This window comes from Hyla sarda (genome assembly GCF_029499605.1).
Source record: "Hyla sarda isolate aHylSar1 chromosome 1 unlocalized genomic scaffold, aHylSar1.hap1 SUPER_1_unloc_1, whole genome shotgun sequence".
NCBI lineage: Eukaryota > Metazoa > Chordata > Amphibia > Anura > Hylidae > Hyla > Hyla sarda.
The window spans coordinates 952,122-964,290 of NW_026607570.1; the positions used below are offsets into that span (position 1 = coordinate 952,122).

Below are 12,169 nucleotides of genomic sequence, written 5' to 3' on the forward strand. Positions count from 1 at the left end.
AGTTATGCATCTGGGTACTAAACATCTGCATGCAACAAATGTCTTAGGAGATAAACTGGCAGAGTCACTGGTAGAGAAGGATCTGGGTGACCTGAAGATCATAGACTACAGAATAGCACAATGTCAGGCTGCTGCTTCCAAAGCCGGCAGGATATTGTCATGTATCAAAAGAGGCATGGACTCAAGGGACAGGGACATAATACTCCCCCTTTATAAAGCATTGGTACGGCCTCACCTGGAATATGCTGTTCAGTTTTGGACACAGTCCATAAAAGGGTCATTGTGGAGCTGGAAAGGGTGCAGAGACGCGCGAATAAACTAATAAAGGGCCGGAACATCTCAGCTATGAAGAAAGGTTAAAAGAATTACATTTGGACAAGGTGGTTCTCCCTCCGTCTGGAGAAGTAGAGGTTTGGTCTAAAGGGGCGACACGCCTTTATGGAACAGTCTACCTCAGGAACTGGTCACAGCAGGAACAGTTGAAAGCTTTAATACAGGGTTAGATAAATTCCTAGAACAAAATAACAAATGCTTATGCAGAAATATAAAATCACATCCCTTCCCCAATATCGCCCCACACCCCTTCCCTTCAATTCCTTGGTTGAACTTGATGGCCGTTTGTCTTTTTTCAACCGTACTAACTATGTAACAAATACATTTTTATAGAAGGATTTGGGATCTCCTCATCTCCTGGTGCCGTCCATTCATAGTAATGTTCATTGTTTCCGATGTTCGTATTATTTAATCGATAGCTTTTTGATTTAGTATCTCTGCGGAGCCCCCAGCAGCAGATTTATTATAGTACAGTAACCTACGAGTATAAATACAATCAGTCCCATCACTATAGCTATGAGTCCCTTCAACCAGGAGAAGATATTCCTCAACCAATCAGGGAGAAGGTCCAAAAGCCAGGACCGCCAATCACCGCTTACAACTTGCTTGATGCCGGAGGCTGTCTGTCTGTATGGATGTAGATTAAAGGGGTACTCCACTGCCCCAGCGTTCAGAACATTTATTTCCCAACACTGGGTGTGGGCTGGGAGGGTTGTGATGTCATGCCACACCCCCTCCCATAGATTTGCATTGAGAGGGCTTGGTGTGACGTCAAGAGGGGCATGTTCGTGACATCACCACCCCTGCAGCTCGCACACAGCATTTGGATCTATATGTTCCCAAGACTAGGGCAGTGGAGTTCCACTTTAAAACAACCCAGGTTCTCTACTTCTTCACGGCCATGGTTATACAGCTAATAATTTCGGGCGGCCCTATTCTATGCATTTCTATTAGTTTGTATATCAGATAACAATAGAAGTGGGATTAATGCCTCTGATTTTACCACAGGTCATTTACTTCTAGGCCGAGCATTATATACTACAAGACCAGGAGGATGGATTCAGGACTCTTTGTGTCTCTTTCTCACCACCCGATCTCCAGGATCTATATCAGGAGTTTTACCATCTGGAATAGAATAAAGACTTGTGTATGCGCTTGTTGTACGTGCTTGTGTACGGCCGCACATAGCTAGATAGGTGACTGTGTTACATCTGCAGTAGCTGTGGACAGTACAACCCTGTTCTAGGAGCACAACCAAAAAGTGTCCCCCCATAAGGAGACAACCCGCTGCTTCTTCATAACATCGTTCATAAGGTTGTAAAAGACCAGAGTCCATAAAGGTCAATCCATATCCCTATTGTGTCCCTACTGTGCTGACCCGGAGGAAGGCAAAAAAAAACCTTATGAGGCTGATTCCCATTGCCCCATGACGGGGGAAAAATTCCTTCCCAAAATATCAGAATAAATCCCTGGATCAATGTTCTGTCCCAATAAATCCATAACCTGCTCCTATTACCTGCATCATAATTCATCCAGTAAAGTGCGACCTCCATCACTATCAATAACTTCTGGAACTATCTACCATATCCTTCACAATCTGCCCTGCTGCCATCTTTACATCGCCATTTCTCCCCGGATAGGCCTTAGGCCAACCTGAAAAGAGATCCACACACACCAAAAAGTATTCATACCCTCCTCACAAGGAGAGCTGAATATAGTCTATCTGCAGTCGCCAAAACCGGTAAATCCGCCATGTTTAGGAGGCACCGGCACATAATCTATAATAATATCCTAACTGGTAGATAGAAATGTGAGGCCAGACGTGCACCCACATTGGGTCACCTATTGTCACCCAGTCTTTTCTCTATTTCTCCCGAACGTGTCCCCACATGGCTAAGACATACGGGCTCATTTACATAATATATAATAACACCGGACAATACGGTGATGTCATACACTACGGGTTATTTCCCTTATTTCATGTACTGACTGCCAATTCCAATATGGCGGTTGTACCACTACCCCTCTCATAGTTAGAATTAGGAAACATTTCTTCCATACTTTACATTGGAAATGTCTCCGCAGTGTCTGCTCACTGTGCACAATATCATTCAGACAATACAACCGCACTACAAGTAGTTACATAGTTACATAGTTAGTATGGTTGAAAAAAGACATACGTCCATCAAGTCCAACCAGGGAATTGAAGTGAAGGGTGTAAGGGGATAAGGGAAAGGGATGTAGTTTTATAATTCTGCATAAGCATTAATGTTATTTTGTTCCAGGAATGTATCTAACCCTGTTTTAAAGCTGTTAATTGTTCCTGCCGTGACCAGTTCCTGAGGTAGACCGTTCCATAAATTCACAGTCCTCACGGTAAAGAAGGCGTGTCGCCCCTTTAGACTAAACCTTTTCTTCTCCAGACGGAGGGAGTGCCCCCTCGTCCATTGGGGGGGGTTTAACCTGGAACAGTTTTTCTCCATATTTTTTGTATGGGCCATTAATATACTTATATACATTTATCATATCCCCCCTTAAACGTCTCTTCTCAAGACTAAACAATTGTAACTCCTTTAATCGCTCCTCATAGCTAAGATGTTCCATGCCCCATATTAGTTTAGTCGCGCGTCTCTGCACCCTTTCCAACTCCGCAGTGTCCCTTTTATGAACAGGCGACCAAAACTGAACAGCATATTCCAGGTGAGGCCGTAGCAATGCTTTATAAAGGGCGAGTATTATGTCCCTGTCCCTTGAGTCCATGCCTCTTTTTATACATGACAATATCCTGCCGGCTTTGGAAGCAGCAGCCTGACATTGCATGCTATTCTGTAGTCTGTGATCTACAAGTACACCCAGATCCTTCTCTACCAGTGACTCTGCCAGTTTAATCCCCCCTAAGACATACAATGCATGCAGGTTATTAGTATACACAGCCCCCCTCTATATACACAGCCCCCCTCTATATACACAGCCCCCCTAAGACATACGATGCTGCAGGTTATTAGTACCCAGATGCATAACTTTACATTTATCCACATTGAACCTCATTTGCCAAGTGGATGCCCAGACACTTAGTCTATCCAAGTCATCTTGTAACTTATGCACATCCTCTATATATACACAGCCCCCCTCTATATACACAGCCCCCCACTATATACACATCCTCTATATACACAGCCCCCCTCTATATGCACATCCTCTATAGACTGTACCGTGCTACAAAGCTTGGTGTCATCTGCAAAGATAGAAACAGAGCTGTTATTACCATCCTCTATATATACACAGCCCCCCACTATATACACAGCCCCCCACTATATACACCTCCTCTATAGACTGTACCGTGCTACAAAGCTTGGTGTCATCTGCAAAGATAGAAACGGAGCTGTTAATACCATCCTCTATATCATTGATAAATAAATTAAACAGCAGCGGGCCCAGTACTGAACCTTGGGGGACACCACTAATTACCGGGGACCAATCAGAGTACGAATCATTGACCACCACTCTCTGGGTACGATCCATGAGCCAGTGTTCAATCCAGTTACAAACTAAAGTTTCCAAGCCCAAGCACCTTAACTTACCTGTCAGACGTCTGTGAGGGACAGTATCAAACGCTTTGGCAAAATCCAGAAACACTATATCCACAGCCATTCCTCTATATACACAGCCCCCCTCTATATACACAGCCCCCCTCTATATACACAGCCCCCCTCCTATATACACAGCCATTCCTCTGTCAAGGCTTCTACTCACCTCTTCATAAAAGCAAATTAGATTGGTTTGACAACTTCTATCCTTAGTAAACCCATGCTGGCTATCACTTATAATATTATTATCCCCTATGTATTCCTGTATGTAATCCCTTATAAGTCCTTCAAACAATTTACCCACAATGCACGTTAGACTTACCGGTCTATAATTGCCTGTCGAAGACCTAGAGCCCTTCTTGAAGATTGGTACCAGATTAGCCTTGCGCCAGCCCCTTGGCACAATACCAGACACCAGAGAATCTCTAAATATCATGAACAGGGGTACAGATATTACTGAACTTACCTCTCTAAGAACTCTTGGGTGTAGTCCATCCGGCCCTGGAGATTTGCTTACATTTACTTTACTTAACTTACCTTGTACCATCTCTACATTAAGCCAGTTCAGTACATTACATGATGTGTTACCAGCACTGACCTGTACATGATGTGTTACCAGCACTGACCTGGCCAATGTCAGCTCCTTTTTCCATAGTGTATACAGAACTAAAGAACCCATTCAGTAGCTCCGCCTTCTCTTGATCGCCCGTGACAACCTCCCCATTATCATTATTAAGGGGTCTTACATGCTCTGTCCTTGGTTTTTTTGTATGTATATATCTTAAAAAATATTTAGGATTAGTTTTGCTTTCTTTGGCCAGGGAATAGAACGAGTCAGACTTTACACAAAAAGTATTATCCCCGGAGATATTGTGGATCATGACTGTTGTACACGGGTCCTGAATGGGCTGAATATAAGAGCGGATCCTTATTACACCACTCATTTCTTCCTGCACTTTAGTCATATGTTATAGATGGTTTTCTCTTCTATTATGTATACTACGGTATTTCTAATAATGTGAGGGGTTAAATGACCTGGCGCAGGTGTTTTCCATCTCCCCGGCTCATTTCCCCTATTTAACTGGAGAAATTCAGTCTAAACGTTGTATGACTAAGGAGAAGTTTACACTTGTTTTTTTTTTTTTTTTACACCTTAAAAAACAGCAGCAAAAACATCAGAAAAACTGTCACAGCTTTTTCCTGCATTTTGGCAGTTGTTTTTTTTTACTGTCTTCAGGTACCGCTCTGTGGGTCGGATGCTGAGCACTCGCTCCATGGAGTGTAAGGAGGTGATGAGTGATGTATAGCGTCACTACTCACCTCCCCCGCCATATAGTATACAGGGGACATAGTGTACACGTGTATATTATACAGGAGCCGGGAATCCTGTCACCAGACTGATAGAGGACTCCCTGCTCCTATAGCCCCTTTGGGCGGTATACAGGATATACAGCGATCTATAGATAGCTGTATATAGTGTATGCAGAAGAGAAGATCCCCTTACCTCCCTCGCTCCCTGTGGGGGTCAATGTAGCTCCGCCCCTAGTGATGACATCATTATGGGGTTTAGCTACAGATGGTAGGCAGAGTGGTAAGTGTTAGGCTTTGTTCACATTGTACGTTTTGTATAATGTGAACAGACCCTTGTGGCAGTGTCCTCCCAGACAGGGAGACTCCAGCTGTTGCTTAACCACAACTCATGCTGGGAGTTTTAGCTTTGCAATAATTGAAGGCTCCCTGTTTGAAAAAACATTGCATTATGGGCGCTCTTCTCAGTGGAGAGCGCCAAAAATGTACTAACCAATTCTTTTTTTCTTCTTCTTCTTCTTGTTTCAGATGCGTGTATGCAGAGGATTACGGCAGATTTGGTGGATTACCGCGATTAACTAGATTTTTTTTCTTTTAATAAAATGAATAAAATAAAAAATGTTTCTTTTAAAAAAAAAATCGCTGTAATCCACCAAATTTCTTTTAATAAAATGAATTTAAAAAAAAATTATTTACAAAAAATCTAGTTCATCGCTGTAATCCACTGAATCCACAGTAATCCTCTGCATACATGGATCTGAAATGAGAAGAAAAAGAAACCCACAAAAAATTGGTTTGTACATTTTTGGCGCTCTCCGCTGGGAAGAGCGCTCATAATAAAATGTCACCCCCAAACAGGGAGCCTCCAATTGTTGCAAAACTACAACTCCCAGCATGAGTTGTGATTTAGCAACAGCAGGAGTCTCCCTATCTGGGAGGACACTGGCAGAAGGGTCTGTTCACATTATAAGAGGGCTAATTTTTCCAATGTGTCTTGTTTTTTATTTTATTTTTCTATAGAATTTTCAGGCTTAGTAGTGTAAGCCGTCTTATTGACGGAATCCATTACTAAGCTGGGGCTTAGCGTTAGCCCCAAAAATAGCTAGCGATAACCCCCAATTATTACCCAAGTACCTACCGCCACAGGGGTGACACAAAGAGCCGGTACCAACAGGCCCGGAGCGTCAAAAATGGCACTCCTGGGCCTAGGTGGTAAAAGACTGGCGTTATTTAGGCTGCGGAGGGCCAGTAACAATGGTCCTCGCCAACCTTGGGTGAGGACCATTGCTACTGGCCCTCCCCAGCCTAAATAACGCCAGCCTGTTACCACCTAGGCCCAGGACCACCATTTTTGATGCTCCTGGCCTGTTGGTATCGGCTCTTCCCGTCACCCCTGTGGTGGTGGGTACCGGGGTAATAAATGGGGGTTAGTGCTAGCTGTTTTTGGGGCTAACGCTAAGCCCCGGCTTAGTAATGGACTCCGTCTATAAGACAGCCTCCACTACGAAAACCTGAAAATTCAATAATAAAAAAAAAAAAAAACAGGACACATTGGAAAAATTATTTGATTTAAAAAAACACTCTCCCACAGTCCTTGCTAGCCATTGTATTAAAAGAAAAGAAAACCAGTTCATCCGCCGTAATCCACCGAATCTGCCGTAATCCTCTGCATACACGGATTTGAAACGAAAAAAAAAAAAACACCAAAAATTGGTTGGTACATTTTTGGCGCTCTCCGCTGGGGAGAGCGTCCATAATGCAATGTCTACCCGAACAGGTAGCCTCCAATTGTTGCAAAACTACAACTCCCAGCATCTGGGCATGCTGGGAGTTGTAGTTTAGCAACAGCTTGAGTCTCCTTGTCTGGGAAGACACTGCCAGAGGGTGTGTCCACATTATACAAAACATACAATGTGAACAAAGCCTCAAACTTACCAACCTGGCTCCTGTTTGAAGCTCCACCCCCTAATGATGTCATCTCTAGGGGCGGAGCTACACGGAACAAGCCAGGACTGGAGGGAGGTAAGGGGACTTCATCTTCTGTATACACTATATACAGCTATCTATAGATAGCTGTATATTCTGTATACTGCTCAAAGGGTTAACCTACACTGTCCAGCAGTGTAAGTTAACTTTTTCCTTGCTGGGCTGGTGCATAGCGCACAGCCCAGCAAGGGATTAAGTGAGCCAGCAATGTGTATACTGTATACCCATTGCAGGCCCACTGTAAGTTCTTGCTGGGCAGTATATATACAATGCATATATCTACTGCTCAGCATCAGCTGTTCTCCTGGCTCTGTAGCCACAAGCACAGATGAGTCCCGAAATTCACATCAGGACGATTACAACAGGTGTCAGGAGTGACACTTGCTGCGATCTGTCTTTTACTGCAGGTACTACTGCTCCCAACATTGAGCACACTCTGCTCCATGCTGGGAGTTGAGGTATCTGTAGTTAAAGACAGATGGCCCGAGTGTCACTTCTGACATCTGTTGCAATCTGACTATTAATGCAGGTACTGCAGCTCCCAGCATGGAGCAGAGTGTGCTCCATGTTGGGAGTAGTAGTACCTGCAGTTAAGGTCAGATAACAGCGGGTGTCACTTCTGACACCCAATGCGATCGTCCTATCTTTTGCAGAGATGCGGAGCAGCTTTCTCCTGTGCTGGCATCTCCGCACTGTACTCCGGCCGGCCAGTGATGTGAATATTTTCCGCCCAGAGTGGTGATTGGCCGGATGGCTGCAGCCAATCACAGTTCTCAGCGGGAAATATGAATGAGTGATATTCTATTCACATCACTGGCCGGCCGGAGTATAGTGCGGAGAAGCCAGCGCAGGAGAAAGCCGCTCTGCATCTCTGCAATTGATAAGACGATCCCATTGGGTGTCAGAAGTGCTGCCTGGGGCGATCTGTCTATTAGTACAGGTACTACTAATCCCATCATAGAACAGTCTGTTCCATGCTGGGAGTAGTAGTACTACCTAAACAATTAAGGATAAAAAAGTTAAAAACACACACTTTATTAAACACATTATTCAAATACATTACTATTAAAAACTTATATGTAATACTTACATTTAAATGGCCCCTTTCTAAATTTTATGTTATTGTCGGCAACATTTTTAGTTCCCTGCCCACCCACATAAATTCATCTCTGTTTAAAAATGTATAAAAATGTTTTTGGAAAAAATTGTATTTAACGAAATTTATATTTTTTATATCACTACTGTATCTAGTCCAGACAAGTTCACCGGTACCAGGCACCAGTGAACTTGGCTTTGGGGCTTAACTAGTATGAGCACCAGGGGGACTCATACTAGAATGGGGCACAGGGTCAGGAGCAGAGGAGGTTTGCGGCCTAGCATGGCGGCGTCTCCGTCACCTTGGTGGCTCATCATCAGAACTAGATGATGAGGAGGATGTGGAAATAAGGAAGGGGGGGGGGTCTTCCTTGTCCTCTGAGGCGCTTTCAGTGTCGGAGGCAAGTGAGGCATATGCCTCCTCTGCTGAAAATGCCCTGCGGGCCATTTCCCTACTCTAATGGTGGATGAAGTGTATATGTGTGGGGAAAAACTTTATTGGTGTGTGTGCTGCATGTAGTGTGGTGCTACCCTAACCCGCCCTAAGAACAAAAATATAAAAATATAAAATAAAACTAAATAAAAAAAAAAACCTTCGCCAAAAAAAGCGTTTACATTATCAGTGGTGTGCACACTGATTAGTGCTTGATGGTGGCAGGGAGTGCAGAAGTCAGTGGGGGGTCAGGCCACTCAGTCAAGAACAGTGGCTGGTGGCACGTACACAGACCCCCCACACAAAAAAACACACAAAAAAATAAAAAAAATGATTACCCCCCCCCCCCCCAAAAAAAGCATCCTCCTGAACCCAAAAAAACAAAAACCACTGATCAGTGGTGGGGCAGGCCACACACAGAGGTACGGTCCGTACCTATATGCCCTGAGTCCTTGAGGACTCGGGAACGGGGGCGTACGGGTACACCCTGCGTCCTTAAGGGGTTAAGAGCATAGGAATGGCTGAACTGAATGCACACTTTCTGCCACAAAGTTTCAAGAAAGACTTCACGACAAGATTTAGCACTTGTGCCAAACAGGGATAGTTAGTCATACCACCTAGACGCAGCGCCTTGATGATGTTTGTGCTGTTATCAGCGACCACGTTTCTTAATGTCAGATCACGACCAAAGAGCCAGTGTGATAAAACTTCCTGTGTGTTTCCCAGGCTAAGCAGATGTAACACAGCATGGCAGCGCTTGATTATGCAGTGATGAAAGGAGGGAGGGGGATAAGATACGCTCTTCCCTGTGGGGTGATGCAAGATGTTTGTGGAAGAGGAGGACCCGCATGAGGGGGAGGATAGGTGGGTGGTGTAAGCAGTTCAACCTGATTGGTGCAACTGTGGTGGTGGTCACCAAAATTACCTGGCCTTGTTACAGTGAAGCCTCATTCTGCAGGATGTTGAACCATTGGGCCATGTATTGGCCTTGGCCATAGCTACTACTCCATGTATCTACGGTAGCATGCATTGTTCTGCTCACAGAAGCCTGAAGGCCGTGGAGTCAACAAGATGGTGCGGGAACACCTACCAACAGCTTGACCAGGTGCGAATTAAGGCGCAGTACAACAGGGTAAATACTGTTGTCTGGAGGACATAGATTCTCCAACTGATACAGTCTTGACTGTCCCATGTGGTGACACTCCATATGGCTACATAGAGACGTAGTTCTTACACTCGGACCCTGGCCACGGCTTACTCTCTGTATGTACAGATGACATAGTACCATGTTATCTTCATCTGGTAAGGTAGAAAAGAATACCGGGCAGTGACTGCTCCACCTGACTGTGCTCCTCCTCTGGAAGGTGTTTTATAGAACCTACACATGCAGCAGCGTCTGTGTCACCTGAGCTCATCAGAACAGCAGCCCTACATCTGTTACATTTCACAGTTTTTACCACCTACTTTGACTATGCTTTTCTTCTCTGATACTGCCACAACCATCCTGCTCTGAACACGTCAACTCCTCCTCAACTGGTTCCCATGTCTTCTCCCACACAATATCCTCAAAAACAAACTCCTCTTCATCCAAACTACTTCTTTCTTCATAAACTTCTTGGGCTCCTTGCTTGCCCTCAGCATAGCCATTATGACACCTTAAATTATCCTCATCACACCTACCACCACCAGTCCTGCGAGTTCTAAGCTCGGCCACCAATTCAACCTCCACCACCTTGGCAACACACTCTAAAGCTTGTCTCTCCTTGTGGCTAGTGCTATCCTTCTGCATAGCAGGAGGGGGACAAAGACAGAGATGAGGATACACAGTGTCTAGGTTGGACATTTCCACCACACCATTTGACTGTAGACAAGGAGGAGTCCACTGAGGTGGCTCACCGTCATATTGTCATATAGAGTCCCCAGCTGATGCATTATAACCCCTTAAGGACTCAGACCATTTTGACCTTAAGGACGGGAGCATTTTTTGCACATCTGACCACTGTCACTTTAAGTATTAATAACTGGGATGCTTTTACTTTTCATTCTGATTCTGCTTATAAGGAAAATGGATATTCCAAATAAATTATATATTGATTCACATATACAATATGTCTACTATATGTTTCCATCATAAAGTTGACATGTTTTTACTTTTGGAAGACATCAGAGGCTTCAAAGTATAGCAGCAATTTTCCAATTTTTCACAACATTTTCAAAATTAGAATTTTTCAGGGACCAGTTCAGTTTTGATATTACAAATACCCCATAAATGACCCCCATTATAAAAACTGCACTCCTCAAAGTATTCAAAATGGCATTCTGTAAGTGTGTTAACCCTTTAGGTGTTTCACAGGAATAGCAGCAAAGTGAAGGAGAAAATTCAAAATCTTCATTTTTTACACTCGCATGTTCTTGTAGACCCAGTTTTTGGAATTTTTACAAGGGGTAAAAGAAGAGAAATCCCCCAAAATTTGTAACCCAATTTTTCTCGAGTAAGGAAATACCTCATATGTGTATGTCAAGTGCTCTTTGGGTGCACTACAAGGCTCAGAAGGGAAGGAGCGACAATGGGATTTTGGAGAGTGTTTTTCTGAAATGGTTTTTGGGGGGCATGTCACATTTAGGATTTTTTTTTCACTAAAATGCAGTTTTTTCCCCAAATTTGTAATTTTTACAAGGAGTAATAGGAGAAAATGTCCCCCAAAATTTGTAACCCCTTCTCTTCTGAGTATGGAAATACCCCATGTGTAGACGTCAAGTTCTCTGTGGGCAGAATATAAAGTCTGAATATTAAGATCTCCCATAATATTTCTCATTTAGAAATAGCTCAAAAAATTCTATATGGATGGTATTTAACACCGTATAAACTGGCACAAATGTTCCCAGGCCAATCTAACATATGCTGGCGCTGCAATGAAGGAGAAGGCAATATGATTCACGTATGGTGGGATTGTAGAGAGATACAACCCTTAGGTGTAAAGTGTACTCTACTCTGCGTACAATTATAGGCTACACTCCCCCTTGGGGCCCAGAAGTGGCATTACTGAACCTGGGCCTCGAGGAGGTCCATTTTGCAGATGCGGATATAGTGGGACATTTTCTCACAGCTGCCAGAGCGGCAGTGGCACTAAAATGGAAAAGCGTAGAAACACCTGACCTTCAGTATATTATCAATAAAATCCACTATAATTATAGTATGGAAAAATCCATTGCTTCTGCTAATAACCAATTGTCAAGATTTACTTCTGTATGGGCAAATTGGCTTGAATTTAGATCTTAATAACTCCGTCTCCCCCCCCCCCTTTTTTTTTTCTTCTTCCTCTTTCTCTCTCCCCTTCCCTTTCTTGCTTTTTCCCCTGTTCTCTTCGTTCTTTTTCTTTAAACTTTTGTTGCCCAAATTTGTAAATGTATAATCCTACAATTCTAT

The 12,169-nt window shown here is 43.7% G+C and overlaps 1 protein-coding gene across 1 annotated transcript in view; it reads right to left on the reverse strand.

Annotated features, from left to right (window-relative positions):
* LOC130297925 (zinc finger protein 850-like) overlaps positions 1-12,169 on the reverse strand; it is a 123,157-nt gene that overhangs the window by 100,451 nt on the left and 10,537 nt on the right. The window contains exon 4 of the mRNA XM_056550774.1: positions 10,207-10,603. Coding sequence (XP_056406749.1) covers positions 10,207-10,603 — 397 coding nt within the window. The remainder of the gene's footprint in view (positions 1-10,206; positions 10,604-12,169) is intronic.